At 33.0% G+C, this 21,328-nt stretch overlaps 2 protein-coding genes across 3 annotated transcripts; one reads left to right on the top strand and one right to left on the bottom strand.

Annotated features, from left to right (window-relative positions):
* Positions 1–40: 40 nt before the first annotated feature.
* LOC126770198 (uncharacterized) lies at positions 41–16,098 on the bottom strand. 2 transcript variants are annotated; one of them, XM_050489458.1, is made up of 5 exons: positions 15,908–16,098; positions 5,035–5,120; positions 3,732–4,211; positions 798–1,018; positions 41–582 (listed from the first exon to the last, which is right to left on the bottom strand). In XM_050489458.1, the coding sequence occupies exons 1-5, from the start codon at positions 15,936–15,938 to the stop codon at positions 123–125; spliced, it is 1,278 nt and encodes a 425-aa protein (XP_050345415.1). In that variant the 5' UTR covers positions 15,939–16,098; the 3' UTR covers positions 41–122. The 2 variants fall into 2 exon arrangements, with proteins under 2 accessions (XP_050345415.1, XP_050345416.1); XM_050489459.1 differs by lacking the exon at positions 15,908–16,098 and adding an exon at positions 5,337–5,450.
* A 1,696-nt stretch (positions 16,099–17,794) lies between these two features.
* Positions 17,795–19,978, top strand: LOC126770382 (dynein axonemal intermediate chain 4). The gene has a single exon (XM_050489780.1). The coding sequence runs from the start codon at positions 17,795–17,797 to the stop codon at positions 19,976–19,978; it is 2,184 nt and encodes a 727-aa protein (XP_050345737.1).
* The last annotated feature ends 1,350 nt before the right edge of the window (positions 19,979–21,328 follow it).

The following is a 21,328-nucleotide window of genomic DNA, read 5'->3' as shown; positions in this document are numbered from 1 at the left end:
CCTTAATATTATTTAATTCGTATTGTAGTTAACATTATATTATTGAGATAGAATTTACATGTCTAGAGCATGTCTAACTTTAACATCTAGAGACACGACATCATTGGTAAGACACAAATTGCTTAAATATAACCATGGCCAGCGACAGCAGCCGGTATAAACCCCTGATTACCATCCTTCTTTCTCACATAAAACCATTCTAAGTCAACATCAGTCTCACCTCCACTTTGCATTAAAACAACTACCTCCCCTTTTTTAACAGATACAGTCCTATTTAAAGTTTCACCTTTATAATCACTGTTCGCGACCAATAAAGTCTGTCTTTCACACTTTTCTTTACCGTCAAAATTCTCTTTGTCTTGAATCTTATAAATATTCGAAGATACAGATTTAGTTTTGAGATATAAACTGTCGAAATCTTTTTCGGCACAAGACATTTTGTGTCTTCGAGGACGATATCTGCTTTCCGAACGTGTACGGCTGCGGAGTTGCTCTTTTTCATTATCTGTGAGATTGCCACAAGGTCGCGGGTATATGTCGGTACTGCTTTCCCAACATGGCATTTTCTTTTGAAGCGACGACCTAGATTAAATACAATGGAACTATTTATATGTTTATGAAAATTATATTTGCATATAAATATCCAAAAGAGTAGCAAAAGACCAGACATACCACGTAGTCTATAGTCATATTCAACATTTTGAAAAATTAAAATTATACAAATCAAATTTTTCAAATTCTTTAATGAGCGTAAATTCAGAACATTAAGTTTGTATTTAGGTAAGCTAAATTGTTACCTATTTGGTAATATTCCCAAAGGAAGGCAAGAGCTGTACATCACATAGCCTTCGTCCCCATGTGGCGTCTGTGCATAGACCCACTGTTGGTTCTTGAAAACAGCGTTAACGACCGTTCCTAAGGGCAGAATAAGCTCGCGCTGAAGACCTTTTTGAGTCTGATAAAGCGTAGTTGGGAAAGCTATGACTACGGGAATGTTGCCTGGACGATCAATAGAGGCCTGGAAATAGAGAAATATATCACGATTAATTCTCTACTGTAAATCAACATCCATAAAAAATTAAAATAGTTAATTTTTATATTATGCGAAACTTCTTGTCTCGGTAAGTTATTGAAAAAATATTATTTTATTTAATTAAATTATATGCAATTCCCGTTTTTGAAGAATTATTAATATTCTTATTTACCCCTCCAATTAAGCGTACGGCTTGTGTTAGCAGCTAGGACGACAATAGCCTAAGGGATCAGGATCGAATCCGCGACTGTTACTTAGGTAGGCGGCCCGTAAACCATTGCCCTATTGACGTTTCATAATATTACTAATATATTTTAAACGTGTCCATTTAGAACAAGAGGAGCGGCCGCTCGAGCCCCGAGGTTGTATGATGACACTAAAACAATAGACTCCGTAAAATAAATTGCCGTCATGAATGTCGTTGTTCTGGATTATTTATTTACTGTAAATAAGCTGTATATAACATAATTTATTGGAAAAGTATTAGTGAGCCTCGATTTATATCTTCATTCGGAATTTAAAGTAATTTTACATAACTTAGTAAATTATCTAATAATAGGTATTACAATTATAATTTCTCTTAATATCCTTTCTATTTGATTACGTTTGATAAAAATGTAATGTTTAGGGCTTGTTCATTGATTAGGTTTTAACTAATAATGGCCTTTATACGAAAACCATTTTCAAAATTCAACGGTTAAGTAAACAAAAGTTTAATATCGAAATCGATAGAAGTTTCTCGAAACATAGACAAACACAAATGGAATAAACAATCAAGTAAAAACAAAAAATATTTTTCTTTATAAATAATGTTATTTATAAGCAAAAATATGCTTATAAATGTTATCCGGTAATGTCTTGTATTAAATATTTTCCAATTTACTATATACATAAAACTATAAGCTATTTTCAATTGTCATTACAAATACCTACTATGAACTATTTGACTATTTCTCAAATCACAAATTATTCATTCTGTCAACCTGTCAATGGTGCCAGTAAAGGTCATATAAAAATGTATCTTAAGTTAAGTAATTTTTCCGTTTCCAACGTAATATCATATTGCATTTACAAAACGTGATCGTGCAATCATATAATCGTTTAACCTTACAATATATCTTTGTTTAAATAAAATGCATTGATGAATGACTCCTGCCATTCGGAACTTAAATTGCAGTGAGATAAAGGAAAATGATCGATATGGTGTTTGCAATAGGTTCGGTTATCATTTGACACTATATAAAATTGCAAAGGGATAATCATTAAACTTCAAAATCTGAGCCTCGAAGTATAATACCTTTAAATTTTTTGTAAATGACGCGCAATTTAAAATACCTTATACAATTTCGCGCCAATTTTGCGGCTTACCGTTTATATATTGGGTTGAAGATTTAAAAGGGTTAAGTTACATATCTATAGCATAGGAAGTAAGGTCCTCCAACTCCTCCAGAACGATTTCGGCCACTGCGGCCAATCTCAAGAGAGATTAACCAACTGCGCAGCAGATATTATAGTGCACAAGTGTGTGTGCAAACACAGGTGCACTCTCTATTCTCTAACTCTCATAATCCGATGGTACGGCAATCCGACACGACCAGAAAGAGTTCAGGCGCAGGACCAACGGCTTTACGTGCATAACTTTTTATTGACCCGACCTGGGATTTGAACCTAGGGTCTGCGCCTTACATGTAACCAATAGACCAACGAGGCAGTCAACATGATTATAATATTACAACTAATCGTATTTTGTTTATTAGAATCGACTTGTTAATGTTAAACTTGGTATAAAATGGCGCGAAGATAATGACGTTATTATAAACAACCTAAATGTATAAAATGATAGATTATGCCTTGTTTACAAGTTAGATTTGAAATACATATTTATGAACTAGACCGAACTATTCTAATAAGAAAAGACATTTCTAAGATACTGTCCACAGATTAATTCGGCTTTTTTAAATATGAAATATTGGCTTACTTGATTCGATTTTAATTATTATTGTTTTGTGTACTACTTGTAATTTATAATCATATGATTTATCTCATGCTCGGCGGAAAGGAAGATACCTACAAGAAGGAAGTTAGATGTGAAATTCTGCCAGATTTACCAACCCCCATTGAAGCAGCGTGGTGGAATACGCTCTAAACCTTATATATTATTGTATGATATAGTAGTGTTGTCTAAAAAAACTAACAAATGAACGCATAAAATACAAACAGAAACAAGCATTAGTTTTATACAAATAAGATTAGTTTGTAAAACAGTGTAGTGTAATAAAAATTAAAAAAAAATCGTGTTTTTTTTATAGAATAAGAAGGCGGACGAGCATATGGGCCACCTGATGGTAAGTGGTCACCAAACGCCCTTAGACATTGGCATTGTAAGAAATGTCAACCATCGCTTATAGCCAATGCGCCACCAACCTTGGGAACTAAGATTTTATGTCCCTTGTGCCTGTAATTACACTGGCCTTGTGCCTATAATTTGTTGTGTTCCAACAATATCAAGTATTGCTGTTTTGCGGTAGAATATGTGATGAGTGGGTGGTACCTACCCAGACGAGCTTGCACAAAGCCCTACCACCAGTAGTAGAGTAGTGTTAGTAGAGTTTTGTGCAAACCGGGATAAGCCAATCCACCTACAAGATCAAAGAGATATTATTGTTGCAAGTACTAAAAAAAATGTATGAATAAATACCTCACTCAAAAAAGTGTCGAGATCTCGAATATCATAACCAAACTTGCTGCTCTTCTTTCTTCTCCTATGTCTGTGTCTGTGTTTTCTTCTTACATACTCGTCTGATCCTACACTAGTATCTGAATACGAGGCTTCTCCGTTGAATTCATCGCAAGCGCTTTTAAACCTCATATTGTGATAATATTCGTTACGTCCTACCACTCTCTCTTGAACACACTTTTTATCAACATATTTTGATATCGGTCTTTCTGCGTAATTGAAAGTCTTTTTGTCATCACTTTTCTTTTCAACTTTTTTAATATTATCCTTGAGCACCCATGTCAAGGATATTTTAGGTTTATGCCTATGTGCTAGCGGTGTGGAATGCCAAGTTCCCATTTCCTGTATTTCGGCGTATTCAACTTCTGAATAGTCGTCGTCAGCTTCGTTCGTTATTTTGCAATTTGCCAGCAAATCTATTATTTCGCATGTTGGTTCGTCCTGGAATGATGGGGCTTTGTTTTACTTTCGTAACGTTGGTCCTATTTTATACAAATTATATTTCTTTATGAGGAATATGTAACGGGAATGGCAAAATTTTTTAGTCACATTGATAACACGACTCATAGTCCAAAAAGAAAAAAATCTTATGTATTAATTGTTTGTTGGTATGTTTTGTTTACGCACAGAGACTAACTTGGAAATTATATGTTGAAATTGAAATATTCGATAACATTATGTACCTAAAGCTTATAGATCTCAAAGTCCTGGGTTTACACATAAGGCATAAAATTCTATAATAATATAACACGCTCTATATTAGTTTCACTTTTATGTAATTCACAAGTATAGTAAGATGATTTTAACGTACTTCCAAAAATCGTATCGATTTGAAATTTTTTCTTAAGTGTGACAATATAATAACTTACGTTACAATACGACGTTACGGTACGATACAACTGATCAGATTATGTGCCCACGAGATGCACAGTGGAACTCCTAATGAGAAATAGTATTCTATACATATATATTTTATGTATTTATTTATATCTTACACAAATTATTAAATGTTACATGTTTCATTTCAAGTTTAGTTTTTATGTCAAGAGCCCAATACATTGTTCAAGAGCACATCACAACACAAGTTTAGGGATTCTTTACCCACCCTTCTTAAGATAGAAAAACTAAAAATATATGTATCTATCAAATTAAAGATTACCTATCAAAGATCAAGAAAGTACCATAATAAATTATCTTTGTGTACAATCTAAGGCCAACTTATACCGGTTCAATATTTACGTTTTTATATGTATATAATTCTTACCACACTTTGTTGTTCGTTATTCTCGGGATTAATAATTTCATCCTCATTTTCCCGATACGGTGGCGGCAAGTCTTTGAACGTAACTTCTGTAAAAAATAAACACAACACTTGTATTCTCCGGAACTAAATCTTATGCTAAAACAAATTTATTTATTATTTAGGCACAATATTGAACACTTTTTATATTCTATATCAGATCGCATTTAAAAACACAATTGTAAAATCATTATAATTACTATAAACCATTTAAATATATCAATTAAATCGTTGCAAAACAAAACTATTACTATTAAATTACTAACATTATTGCAATAAATTATGTATCGATATCACATTAGTTTTCACTTTACGTAGATTTAACGATATAACGATCCCAGAGGGTGCAACGAACGGTGACCGTCCACCGTCGATTCTCGAGTCTGACTAACAGATAGTGGTGAATTGGTCACCCCACGCGTAAGCTACGGCACGTAGAGGCTTATAAAAGTAAAAGCCGCTCAAATTATATTAATACAAACCATTACCGTAGCGAATAATTTTTTGCTAGGTGTGTTTGTTTGTTTGAATTTTTTTTTCAGTTTTAAATAAAAAAAAATATATTAAAAATAAGTAATCGATTCCATGTAGATAATAACAGTCAGCTAATAAAATAAATTATACAATAATTGCAGATACTGCATGTTTGTTTGTAATGATCTGTCATGTTATTAATTAACATTAAAAAATACTTTAAATAATATTTTCGTTACTATCTATTATGTTTATATGTTATCAGTGTAGTTAGAAATGTTTTAAGTAATCTCTAAGAATGACAAATTCAAAGTTCATGTGTTTAAAAAGTATTTAGTTACAAATTAAAAATACAGATTTCATAGCGCACGAAACCTATCCCTACCCGCGTGGTTTCATACATCAAGCCTTAAAAATCTCGGCGCATTCTCACGGCTGCGCAGCCGCATGCGAACACCGAATGCCTCAGGATACGCTCCCCGTAAAGCCGTCGGTCACGAACATTCATTATGATGGTACTCTTAATTTAGATGAACGACCATATCGCCGTTGTTATTTATCTACATTTATTATTAGTGTTCATTTGGCTGATCAAAGCTTTCTCGCATGAGAATATCGAAGAAACTGTTATAAGTATAACCATAAGCTTAGGTAATAGCTTAGAAAGTGTGAAATAAAAATATATATTAATACTTCAACATTTTGTTTAATGACTTTTTTATTGGTAGGGCAAAAATTGTTTACTTAATGTCATTTAGGGACAAGCTAGATTTATTCAATGACAACATAAATGTTACAGTAGGAATTTCTTTGAAACAACAACAATAAAAAATTATGTTTTTTATACATAATATAGCAAGAAACATTCACGTTAATTTTTTTTTAATAAATTGAACAAGACGTGTCAACATCGAACCTTCAAATTTAACTAATATTGTAGTAGTATCGTGATTGCATTTTTTTAAAATATATTTTACCAGACCATAAAATTCACGATTGTCACGTCAATATTTTACGTTTAATGCGGGCAAAACTGCGCAGCTGGGCTATTTACACAATAAGATTATATTTATATTAAAACCTTCTGAGAAACATGCTTCCTTTACGTTCTAGTAATATTTTCAGCTAGCTACAGGATTTTTAAAAGTAAGTAACTATAGTAAATGGTTAAAAAAAATAAAAATTAGAAGAAAAATGTTTCGCTCTCGTTGATATTAATCATAATAAAAGAAAATTATTCATTATATATTAAATGAAATCATTTTCGACATAAACTTATATTTACATGGCTATATTTTTCAATATTTAAAAAAAAGCAATTTCTGGTGTACGTGCACAGTTGCTTTGTGTACAGTGAATGTTAGTTGTTCGTTCGTTAAGGTATTTTAGTACTTCACATCTTCAAATTAGACCCTCGAGGCATTCCACACCTCTGTTTGAATATTACCTTTGTTTTAGCTTTTCAGTGATTAGTGCTTACGGGATTTTGTTTCTTCTCAATATAAACCTAAACTAAAGTACTACGAGTATTTTATTATTTGTGGATCAGGTACGTTTCAAAGACAAAGATTCAAACTTATTCGTTAAATTTTTATAGTTTTATTGTACATGAACGTAAAATAAGGTCGTTGCCATACTTTCCTATACGTAATTTTTTTTACATAAAAACGTTTCATAATATTTATAGCGGTAAAAAATTACCGACGCAAAGATTGACCACAATAATATCAGTAACGTTCCTTGAAATTGGAAAGTGAAACGGTCGGTTACCCGCAACGTCTTGAACATTTTGGTGATAATTCTGCACAGTTCGTCGGTTTTAACCAACGTTGGCATAAAAAACGCCAAATTGTTTTCGTAGCTACTAAGTTACCGAGTGGTTTGTGTTTATATGAATTTTGATTACAGCTTATGATTTTGTGCAAAGACACGCGATAGCCCACTGGATAGAATAGACGAATATTTTTTTTTTATAGAATAGGAAGGCGGACGAGCATATGGGCCACCGACGCCCATAGACATTGGCATTGTAAGAAATATTAACCATCGCTTACATCACCAATGCGCCACCAACCTTGGGAACTAAGATGTTATGTCCCTTGTGCTTGTAATTACATGTAAGCATACCCTAAGCGTAAGCGTAACCTAAGACTAATTTCTTCATCAAAGTGTAGAAAAATCAGCATCATTCTGAAAGATGACTATCGCTGGCATTTATTTAATCAATAATAAGCTCTGTGACCTTGTCTTTTACGGATACGAATCTAGCGACGGCATATTTAGACGGGTACTCACTACATACTTATTCGCTGATGTAACATAATTATGGGTATATTCCTCTAAAAATTCTGTCCCTAAAGGCTGCTCGCGTTGGAGTTCGCGTGTTTGGCCATCGAGACCGCCATGTTGATTAAAATTTGGTGTATTTACAAATAATACAAGCACGTCATCTATCAATCAATTAATTTGCATAATAACGAAAGAATGAAGACAAGAGCGTACCGATGCTAGTCAGCTAATTAAGTTTTGGCAAAGCAAATATTTGCCTTATTGGACTTCTTCTATTTGTTATTTGTGTTATTTGACACAACTTCATAGCGACATCGTCGACGTGACTTGACATGGCTTGTGCAAGGCTGTCACGCCGATGCACGCGCACGTTTTCGGTAATCGTGAATGCTTAACATTCCCTGCGGCCCGAACAGATTCCTGACATAGTGACACGCTCGTGCGCCTGTGCATTGTGTTATTTTCACGCCTTGTCAACTATAAAACTTTAAAGCTGTAAAACATACGCTGAAATCGGAGACATCTGTACAACTGAAAGCATATGTCGTCTTGTTGATTCAAAACTATTACTTTAACAATTTTGTAAATTATGTTCATTTTAAATAGTGTTGTATTCTGAAATTCTTAAATTCAAAAGAGAAAGTTAATTATAGTAATTACGTACGGGTAATTATGTTTTAGGTTTTAAATATTCATTACTTTAACTAAACTGGAACTGTTATAAATTGCATTGTGTACTGATTATTTTTATTTAATTCAATTTAAAAAAAAACATTCGTTAAATACTATTTTAATAAACATAAGTTAATAAAATAAACATAAATAATAATAAGCATAGTCAGTAAGTTTCAAATATTTTTGATATTCGAACAAATCTCCTCGATTTTGAATATTTTTTTTAATGCAATTAAGTAGTATATAAACGATGAACAAATTAGATTTTGACATCAGCAAGCTTGTGGGTATCATTTGCTAATAAGCTATAAAATTTATTATTAGGCAGTCTATGGATAAAACTAAACATTTTAATTTAGCTAGATAGAGACAAAAAATATCAGTTGTGAGCAATTTGACAGTTCATCTTCGAGCAATGATTGTCGATTCGAATTTTCTTTTTTGACAATCAAGAATGCAGAAGAGTATATCTCTATGTTGTTCAGTGGGAATCGCTACGGAAGGAGGTTTAGGTACATATACCTATTCGTATATTTGTATAATATATATTATATGTATTTGGCTCTGCGATTCTTATCTAATGTTTCACTACATTAAGATGATTGTGATGGGAATTCTATTGTTCAGCCTTATCTGAAGTTAGGCTGAGGCAGTTTTATGTTTCACAGCCAACACAATAAAATGTATGTTTTCTTTAAATAAGACTCCTAATAAATAGGTTAAAAAAAACTCCGAATACAAAAAATACCTATAAATATAAACTAAATAAAAGCTATTATTACTCACAAATCATTAAAAAATAATGGTACACCAAATATACTTTTGTTGGTAAAAATAAGGAACACAGTAAAAACTAAAATAGTTAAAAACCTTAAACGAAATTTAAAAAGCTTCGACAATAATTTATATTATCTGTGCCATAATGCCCACCAACCAGCCCACGTTTCATAGTAAGATCATTATCAAAAAATTAAAAAGTTAAACCCATCGACTATTTGTTAGCAACGCCTTCACAAATTAGATGAGAACGTTATAATTATGCGATTTTTTTTAAAGATTTTCCGCTTCGATAAACAAATTCTCTATGGTATTCTAATAGTATAATTATAATCATTAATTTTACTTATATATTTATGACACGGTTAAAGTTCATTGTCGATAAATTTTAAAATCTACCTTAGATAAATGCCTAGTGAGACGATACGAGAAATATTTTTTAAAAATATACATCACATTTGAGCAACCAGTTTTTGCCCGCGGCTTCACCCGCGTGTTAGGGGGCAGGTGTTCGGTATAAAAAGTATATGTGTCCTTCTTTGGGGTTCAAGCTTCATATCAAATTTTATCAAAATCAGATTAGTGGTTTATCTGTGTGTATTATTATCTATAGATTTGTTGAATATTAATTTCTTGTTACAAAATGTATACTATATATACCCTCTGGACTGCTAGGATTCTTTGAACGTAACTAAGTAAGCTGTTAGTAAGGTTACTAGAAGTGGAGACCAGTTTTTTAGAGATATTTTAAAAACCATCTCCGTAAATTCACACTCGTTAGATAAAAGTGAGTAGATATTTGCCGCGAATGAATATTTGACTAGATAAAAAAAAAAAGTTTAAAACTATTATTAATTTCTTTAATATAACTATGATAATTATGCCAAAATTAATTTATTTTGTCCTGTTAATAGGTTAGTACATACTTAACACCGTCATGCAGTTTTAATTTTTGTTTATCATTATTTGTTATTGAGATGATGACAGATTATAAAAGGTATTACACTTATAAATAATATAAACGTTATGTTCGAATGAAATAGAGCAATTTTATCACAGTTTATTAATAGCAGTAATTGCACCAGAATACAGTTCATGCAAAGAGGGCAATAATAAACTGGTACCATTATCGGAACATTAACGAACAATTACGTAATAGTGCGCAAGCGCGTTGTACCAGGTAGGCTGACTACAGGATGAAATTAGGGGTAAGTGTAGGCAGCCAATAATTGCACCGTGAGAACGCGCTCGGCCTGCGCGTGCGCTGACAGCACGAAAATAATACTAGGCTGCAACTAAACATTGAGATGTTTTGCTCAGTGAAAGTAAATTGTAAAAATTTAGAAAGGAACACTTTCGTAATAAACGATTTTTTATTCCTCTAATCACATCTTGGTTTTATGTAAAATTTAACGAAGTTGTAATAACCCACAACCCAATATTAATTGAACAAAATTTAATTTACTCTAATTAGTGTACACTTTGTTCAAGTCTGCATGTGTTACAACTTTTTATTTATTCTACCGCCAAACAGTTCACTTAACACTTCGTATTAAATGTCGAATGAGCCAGTGTAATTTCAGGCAGAAGGGACATGGCCTCTTTGTTCTCATGGTTGACTATGAAGATACGTCTCGTATATTTTAGTTATTAGTACAGAATATTGTTCTATGGTATTTTACTCTGGGCATTCATTCGATATTAACAAGATTGTTCTGTCTTGCAAAAGATGGCTATTCGTGCAATTTATTGCATATGCTCTCAATAATAATTATGTAGTAAATTTTAAGTATAGGTTTTACTGGTGGTAGAGCTTTGTGCAAGCTCGTCTGGGTAGGTACCACCCACTCATCAGATATTCTACCGCAAAACAGCAATACTTGGTATTGTTGTGTTCCGGTTTGAAGGGTGAGTGAGCCAGTGTAATTACAGGCACAAGGGACATAACATCTTAGTTCCCAATGTTGGTGGCGCATTGGTGATGTAAGCGATGGTTAACATTTCTTACAAGGCCAATATGCTCGTCCGCCTTCATATTCTATAAAAAAAAAGCACAATGACAAACGTAAACTTGTAACTTCTATTAGCCGATAACACTGTACATACACATGTTTAATTACCTCTAGCGCTTTTGTGGGGGCAATGTATACGCCAATCCAACAGGAACGCAAAAAGCGATTATGTCGTATAAGGATATTATATAAATATCGATGTTTTAATGATGGGAATAAAACGATCGTTCCAGATTGACGGCCTTTTTACGGAGCAAAGAATACTCATACTATGTTATCAGTATGGGACAAATAAAATTAGCCCAAACTCAAGGGGTTTTAGTAGCTTTAAGCTTTTTAACATATATATAATATAATGTTTTAAATACATTTGGAAAAAGTTAGGTACCTAAGTTAAAATTGACTTCTTAAATATGCTCTCATACTGACTTACGCGTGACGTGTTTTTTTTAACGTTTAACATGGCTTCCTATAATTTTATTCATATTAGCCACACTCGTTAGTGCAATAATAAAGGCTGTGTTTGTTTTTCATAATCAACGGATTTCATTACCGAGTAAGAACACTTTTATAAAACTCCTTTGAGCATTATATAGTTTCTATAATTATACACATTAAAATTATATACATAATACTTATGTATTTATGTGTCATTATTTAGTAGCTATTAGTAATAGCTGTCAGTTTGATCGGCACTTGCTAAGCCGTTTTCAAAAACTTCATAACGATAGAAAGCGAAGTTAAGGTTAGTGGAACATACGTGATGTCGAAACTCGCAAATACTCTGAAACTGTGACGAATAAGTAATCATGAGATTTTCCACGGACCGGACAGTGACAACTGTTGTGAATACGCACAGATACAAAATAACTAGATACACTTTTTAAATAAAATAGGTTTCGAAACAAAAAAAAATCGTTACTATCTAACAACAGGCCCGAACTTAGAAATCCAAGGCCCCAAGGCACTTTGACATTTAAGGCCTCCAGTTCGAGTAAAACAAACTATTTTTGGCTGGAGGTACTGGCCTAGGGGCCCCCCTAGGCCAGTACCTTTTGCGCCTAGGCATCAATTGGGAGCCGTCTAAGATTGAAGAAAATATAGTTCATGTAAAGTAATAGTCTTTAGATACCTATTCTAAGTTTAACTTTTTAGGCTAGTCTTAGTATTTATTACTTAGCACTGTAAACTTGCAGCCCTTTAAAATGATTACCATTGAGACTATAGAAGAAAATATTCAATTCAATATTCAATATGTTTAACCAACTACTTTTAACAAAACAAAAACAAAAAAAACAAAGGAGTGATACGTCACGTCGATTCGTTACAAACCCGCTGAACGCGGTCATCGCAGAATTGTAGATTGCATAATCTTGCATAGGTTATTACCGTGTCTTCGAAGGAATGCAATTTGAAAAGAATGCGATTCACCTCGCGAACAAAAGGATCTGAGCATACATTTTTTAAATTCCATATTTTCCAGAAAACGAATTTTTATGTTAATTTATAAAAAAAATATAAAGGTATTTTTAATATTACTTATAACTATGCCTATTACTATAACCATTAAGGCATTAATTAACTTCTTTATACAATTAAAGTTTACCTACCATATTTAGCTCAACTAACAATAACATACATTTAAGATAATATTAAAGCATTAAAATTTATGTTTGTAATTAAACTGTTAAATTATTTCAAACCCAAAATATATTTTTATATGATCTATGAACTTTGATTAAAGAATATGCTTGGTTATGGTTGGTCGTCGTTGCCATAAAAAGAGTAGAAAAATAATCTACTTTAAAATGTATTATTCTTATAGAATTCACCTTGTTATCGTAATTATTACGTTTTTACGTGTACGAGGGTATCATTAGCAATTCGACGTAGCGATCTTATCGAGAAAGCGGAATCATCGCGGAATTCCTTTTAAAATTAAGAAAAAAAATTACACGAAATAATGTAAGGTCAAGGAGACGCGTGATCGCGCTGGATAGTGTGGATAACAAACCAGTTATGTGTGAGTTATGATTGAAGGAAAGAATTCTGTATAATACTTTCTCTGCACACTATTTAAAATTATTTGTATTTAATGGTAATGATATATTGTTGGATTAAAATTTCCGTTCGTTTGTGTTACTAATATAGGCGTATATAGAATAATTTACTACTTAATGCTTTTTTCTTTCATATTGATTAGTTATTAATAGTGTTATTTACTAAATTACAATCAGGTAAATTACAATACGACACCCGCAATTTCTTTAACACCAATTCTACCTAGGAAGTCGATTTAGAAATAATTGGTACGATTCAGACACCTCGTGAAGAGCCATTGAATCCAAATCTAAATCAAAGTGCCATATTAATTATAAAATGTAATTAAATCACAACATTCTTAATTTACAATTATTCGTCTCAATGTTAACTGACGGACCTCTAAAAATTATTTGCGTGGGGCGCGGCAATTAGGGAGGCGGGACGAGTCTGCGCAGGCGACCCCGCGACCTCTCGCTTCGTGTCCAGTCGTCCTGCGCCCGCGCATGTCGCGTTCCCGCGCGTTGAAGGAATTCCAAAATTACAGAGCCGTCCCGATCACGTTTTCACCTACTTTATTTCATCGTGAATACTTTATACCACTTAAATACGTATCATGCGTAAAAGAATCAGTAGCCTGTATTTCGTATTTATTGTGTTGTAAACAAAAATAAAAAAACTATTGAGTATATATATTTAACTAGAAATAAATAATTAGAACTAAATATTATTCAAAATAGCTTAGGAATTTTATGACATGCATGATTATTTTTTGAATAAATTATTTATGACAAAAACTAAAAAAAATCTTTGAACAAAAATAGTTCAGCTTAATTATTAAATAAGCTTTTAAAATTTTAATTATAACATATTCGTTACACATTGCTTATTATTTTCACCCATTCTGTAAAGAGATGGTAATTACGATACATCGTGCTACGCATGGGCATACGTCGACGTTACGTAGGCGGTGCGGCGCAAGCGCAGAAATTAACTCCTCTCTAAGATAACATCAAACGCGGGACACTCAACGAACGTTTATTATGAGCTAGCCATTAGACCGATATAAACTTTGGAACATATGATGTTGTATAATATTCGTGTACAAGAAGAGTTACGCAAAATAAATTGGACCAACACGCGCGGACCAGATTGTGCAAAAAATTGTTTGTAAGCTTTTAGTACATTATAGTTATTTGTAATAGATTACTTTGTAAACATAAAATAGAAAGAGATGTACTGTACAAATTACATACATTCTAAATGTACAATAAACATTTATAATTATTAAACCATAACTATATGCTTAGCATTTTTTTTTTAATCTTTCGAAATGAAATCACTGACTATAACATTTTCAAGGTACTTTAAATGTATCTTCTTAACATTTCCGAGGTCTGAACCATCGTTTCGAAATGTGTAAATACAAGTGTACACTACAAGAAACTCAGCAGCTACTTTCGGTACAAAATGTTTAATTGTTACTATAATAATGTAATAAGTATGAATTTTTATTTGTCATTATTTAAAAATAATAAAAAACGATTAATAAATAAAAAGATGAAATAAAATATAAAAGAACAGTTACAATATCGCATAGCTTAATCTTTAAGAGTATTTAGAGGCTTAAAATTCGGAGATCTTTGTTGCGACTTTGTTGATTCCCTTTAAAGAAAAAAAGGCATCTTTGCAATGACTTCCGTAGTATGCTTAGCTAAACTTATGTATAGATATACCTATTTCAATTCAAATGTCATGTAAGTTTTTTTTCTTTTTTTTATGCTATTGGCAAGTATAAGAATTCAGTAATAAAATATTTATTTCTTATTTATTTAGATTTAGATATAAATGATCGATTTTAATAAATAAAGTATTGAGTCAACTTGTATTTATATATATAGGTTTACTTACAAATATTAATCTTCAATGTAAATTCTTATGTAAATAAAAATACGAATATTTACCTTCGGACAAATTGTAAAGGTAACTGGTTACCACTAATATGAAATTCTTTCGTACTCAATGTTTGCGTAAGGGCATCAACTTCATGATTATTTCTTAACTAGATATTTTAAGACGCAAATATTAATAAATTCGATAAAAGGCGTACAAGTCTAGGAATTCTGCTATTAGTGCGTTAAAATGTGTCCTATAAATATGTTGATGTTTAGTAATTTAGAATCGTAATGGGATTGTTTATGCCTTATAGACTTAATTAGTTCTAAAACTAAATTTTTCGTAAATTCTTAAACTAAGAATTAGATCACTAATTTCGTGAACCAGAATAATTGAAAACAATGATAATGATAATGAATAAAAAAAAATAAGTAAATAAAAAACGTATTATATTGACTAAATAAAATGGTTTCTTAATATCATAAAAATGTTTTAATTTTTCGTCAGCTTGGCGTGGAATGACAATTAACATTTGAAATAATGAAGGACATTTGTTTATTGTTAAGAAAAAATCTACATAAGTGCATTTTTCGCCACGAATTGCATGTTTTTGTACAAAAGGCGTGCATAGTTTGATATTAATAAGGTGCTGTGCTATGAATAAATAAACTTACTATCTCGAAACTTCCTAAGTATCTTCTTCATTGTCACACCCGCTACGACGGTGTGAGCCGGCACGCGCGCGCTCTGCTAATGCAGCTTTGGCTACGTCACGGTCCGTATCACGCGCACGTCGTCACGGGGTGTTTAAACTCGGACAAAGGGCGAATTGCTCATCGCAAATTACTCATTAAGAAAATGTCAGTACAACCGAACAAGGCAAGGGTATTAGTATAATTAAGATTGGTTCTGTTTTTACCTAAACCGTATTTCTTTATTTTTTATGAGACAAAATAAAACTTAAGTTTAATGATATAAATTTTACCCAAGGTATCGATAGGAATATTTTAATGGTACCTATATTTTTCGAATATGTAACCTTTACATTTAATTGAAAAGTGCTTGTTAAAGCATTCTCGAATAAAGTATATATAAGAAGTGTGTTTTTATTATGACATTAAAAAAGGTTATTAACTTCGTGAAGTTTATAACAACGCTTATTTGTAAAAACATTAGTATACGATAAAATTAAAAATAAGTTTAACGTCAATAAAATACTGTATATAAAGTATAATTGTATTATTCAAGAAATATATTTCCACTAATACATCGATGCGGTGCTAAGGACAACTCTATTCCTAAGTAAAGAACCGTTGAACTCTTGAAAGCGGAATCATGCTTCATAAAGCGAAACGACATCGTGTGCGATATGCTACACTTCTCACTGTCATGGCGTCTCGGAGACCTTATGTTATCTTGTTTTATTATAGGCCAGTACTAAGAACATATAATGTACGTATAATTTCCAATGATTATATGTTTAAGCTAAGAAATAATGTGCCTTTTAATGAGCTAATAATCGTTTTATATCATCGAACCACTGATCGTGCATAAAAAAATAAGCAAGGTAATAATCTGTTTTGTATTACGTATAGTAAAAATGTAACAAGGTTATATCTGTTCAAAAAAATAATATATTTTGTTTTTTTTTTTTACTTATGTTCCTGAAATCGTCTCTAAAATAGATTTTAGCTATATGATAATGGTTGGTTGGAAATTAAATTACATAAATATTCAATATAATTTCCCTAAAATTTATCTATATGAATATGTGAAAGATATCGCTCTTTAGCAATAAGACTTTTGTAACATAATATATTGTTTTATTTGTCTACTGTGATTTTCCTGTCTTAGTGTGGAATAACGTGAGTTATTATTATACAGTTACAGTTAGCGTAATAAACTTCCTAAACTTTTAAAAATATATAATTTGTTATTGTCATTACATTTATTTTCTCTTCCCCCTTTTTTAAATTTCGAAACAATTTACCTTAGTACCAAGGACAATTACTTACGCCATCCGCTCCATTTCACGGATTTTTGAAACCTACTCTCGTATAATAAAACTACTGTGTCCATCCATCCATCGTCAAAGTCCACTTAAGGTAACTACGTAAGTATTTTCCTTATTTATTTGTATGGAAATTGGATCAAATCTTGGAAATGTATTTTCAGAAATCATTTTTACCAATTAGCTAAATTGCATACACTCCGGTGTCCTCCAGCTTGTGATAATGCATGTATAAAGGTAATAGAAAATATTGAATTTTACAAAGAACCCATAAATTTTATAAATAGTTTAGTTTTTTTACTATAAAAGCTGTTGTTTCCATCGAATATAAATGACCTTGTCAAATAATGTTAACGTACTTTTTCAAATATTTACTTAATCTGACTTGACATATTTATACGTTGATGTCTGTTGACAATTGTGAATTGAATCAAATGCTAATATTATTTTTTATATACTACTATTTAACATAAAACCTTTAAAGATTTTATCCCATTTAAGTGAATATTATATTTTGTGTTAGTGTTTAATTGTGAAATAATATTTTAAAATGTCTCAAGAATCTTCAACAAATACAAGCGCCAGTGCTAACACAGAACCTTCCAAAGCAAGCGTTTCTGATACAACATCTAAAGGCAGTAAGGCAACGGTAAATTTTATGGAAAAACGAGAAATGTACAGGATAGTAGAATGTGATATTGATTGTACTCCTGATAATATAGTTGATGCTGATTATGTTACGATGGAGGAAACATTCTCACATGCTGCCTTTGAAAGCAAACCGAGGGCTCGTAGCGAAGTTTTCAAAGAAGCTAAAACGAAATCAAAATCTGCCGCCGATATGGGTATGAAAGTTTACGCTACTACGATCTCCCTTGACGACATTCATATCGATCACACATCAAACACGGAAGAAGGGTTTACATCCGATCAACAAGATTTAGAAAAAGCTCCATCGGCTTTCTATTTACCTAAAACTAAACCTATCATGTCGTATCCCCCAGAAGTCTTAATTGTGTTGAAAGAAACCGAAACATGTTTTCTTTTCGATATGCCGAGTTATTCTTATGATAAAGGTACTCCAGAGGGTAATACAGTAGAAGAGGAAAATGAATTTTACCAATATATAACGGTAGGAAAAGGCAAGAACCGAAAAATGGTAACAGAAGAGACACAGACAAAGGAATGCGTTACGCAATCTAGACACACGTTAGCCACACGACCACCGAAGAAAAATGCTATAGCATTCGCATCTTTGTGGGACATGCACGATACTTATGCCCGCCTCGCGCGAGTGAGAGCAGAAGAGAAGCCTGATGAAATGGTCATGTATCAATCAGCTGCACCTGCGCTACTTCGTAAAAAGAAAGTTAAATTAGATTCATTAATCGAAAAGAATGAGAAATCGATGGAACAAATATTAAATACCCCACAGTTTTTGGACGCAGTTCTTTTAACGGAACGAGTTCTTGCCACATTAGAATATTCGGATGCACAAAAAAAGTTTCGTGGTCTTATCAGATTAGATCCACTTTCCCCCGATTTAGTTTACGTTTACACAATGAAACCATTATGGACGCTCGAATGCGAAGAGTCTCAAAAAAGACCAATTACAAGTATTTCATTCAATCCTAAAAATAATAACATTTTAGCAGTTGCACACGGAAAGTTTACTTATGCTGAACATTACAATGGATTACTATGTATTTGGTGCACAAAAAATCCCTGTAAGCCTGAGAGAATATATAACTTTCAAGATCCTTTAACCTCAGTAGCTTTTTCGGAAAAAAACCCCAACTGGCTGGCGTGTGGGTTTTCGAATGGCGATGTTTTAATTTTAGACATCACATCTTATTCCATCAAAACAATTGCTAAGAGCAAACGAGATACTAATCCTTGCTTTGAGCCAATATGGACGGCAAGTTGGCGTTCAATCGATAAGGACAACCAGTATGTTATAACGACTTGTCAAGATGGTAGGATTAACAAATTCACAAGCACAAAGACCCACGATTTTATATGTACACCATTAATGCGTATATCAACGGTTGAAGGTAAGATGAAAGGACTGGAAGCGCCGAGGCAGTGTATTAAAGAAGACGTTCCAATCACAAGATATCCAGCAGCACTATGCATGAAGTGGCATCCAAAAATAGAACACGTCTATCTAGTTGGTACTGACGAAGGTTGTATACATAAATGTTCAACGCACTATTTAAACCAACACATGGACGTGTTCCGAGCTCACGCTGGACCTGTTTACAGCATACAATTTTCTCCTTTCATGCAGACACTCTTAGCGTCTTGTGGTGCTGACAGTGCGATTAGACTTTGGATAGAGGGGATTGACGGCGTTATACTGACAATGATGTGTCCTGCAGCGGTTTATGATATCGCATTTTGTCCAGTCAATTCTACTATCCTAATATCTGCTAGTGGCAACGTTCTCTCCATATGGGATCTCCGTAGGAAAACGCACATGCCATGTGCTGAATATATTTTTCCCGGGCAAATCGTTTTAACATATATCAAATTTTCTCCGTCCGGTGATAATGTATTTGTTGGCGATACAGTGGGACGTGTGCACACTTTCCACTTGGAAGATACGCCGATACCGCCTTTCTACCAGACAAAGTTGTTAGACGAAACAATTAAACGAGCTATATGTACTCGTCCACAATTGTTGCGACAGTTAGAAAAATTGGAAAAGTTTCAGGAAAAATTTGGTAAATAAATTCGATGCAAGAAAAAATTATTTTTATATTGCATAGATTACTTTCCAGGCAGATATTTACTGAGATATCGATGATATGCTAAAAAAATATTTTGAGTGGTTAAAAATTAATAATACGAGTATGTATGCTTCTACATACTTAACAAGTTACTTCTAATATATAGACCAAATGTCACATTATGGGTCCGTTCACACAGACCGGCTCGGAGAGCATCGGCCTGCTTTTTTCTTTTCACACAGACCGGGTCGTATACGCTTGGAATTGGCCGGAGCGGAGCCGCCAACTATTTCACATCGACCGGCTGGAAGAGATCTGAAAGCGGGTGCGAGCGAGAAAGAGCACGCAAGCGGAGCCGGTCGGCTCCTTTTATTACTTCACACGAAGCGCGTTCAGGCATTTTTAATGACAAAAAAGGTGCAAATGCAAAAATAAACTTTACTACAATCACTCAAAACACTGTTTCCAACGTGATAAAAATCTGCTCTCCTCTCCGAGCCGGTCTGTGTGAACGGACCCTATGAGAGAGCTTTTGTTTAATTGTTTTTCGAGATTTATGCCAAATTTAGGTACCAATAGAATTATTCTATCAAATATATAAGGTCAATAAAAAAGTGACAGCATGCATCTTTTATAGATAAGCTACAGTGAACATTTATATTACAAGATAGATAAAATAAAAGATAAATTTAGTTCAATTCTTTTGTCGCGCAGTATTTTAAGGCTTATCAAAATAAACAACCACAAATAAATTTTGAAATTTCGACCAGTAGTACTATTCTGTATGGGCTCACTTTACATCTTGCTTGAGAAAAGTTGAAACCGACTCTCGTTGATACGCTATTTTGACGCACGTATCCTTTAAATTTTATAATTATTAAAGTCAATGTCGCATATCACTTACCGACATTTCACGGACGTGTTCTGCGTGTGAGTTTTGTGTTGACAATATATTTGAATAAACGCATGATAAAAGTATTAATCGCTTGGCTCGATACTTATTGCATGTATGTATGCCTCGTTGGTCTAGTGGGTTCAATTCCCAGGTCGGGCCAATAAAAAGTTATTGGGTTTTCTGTTGTTAAGAAAATTCTCAGTAGCAGCCCGGAGTTTGGAAGTCTGAAAGCACGTAAAGCCGTTGGTCCTGCGCCTGAACTCTTTCCGGTCGAGTCGGATTGCCGTCCCATCGGATTATGAGAGTTTCCTATTCCGTATAGGGAGTGCACCTGTGTTTGCACACACACTTGTTCACTATAATATGTCCTGCGCAGTTGACTCTCTTGAGCGGCGGCCAATCTCTCTTGAGATTGGCCGCAGGGGCCGAAATCGGTCTGGAGGACATTATTATTATT

The sequence above is a fragment of the Nymphalis io genome, chromosome 8 (genome assembly GCF_905147045.1).
Source record: "Nymphalis io chromosome 8, ilAglIoxx1.1, whole genome shotgun sequence".
Classification (NCBI taxonomy): Eukaryota; Metazoa; Arthropoda; class Insecta; order Lepidoptera; family Nymphalidae; genus Nymphalis; species Nymphalis io.
The sequence above is the reverse complement of the archived record's forward strand: the minus strand, read 5'-3'. Positions and strand labels throughout refer to the sequence as shown.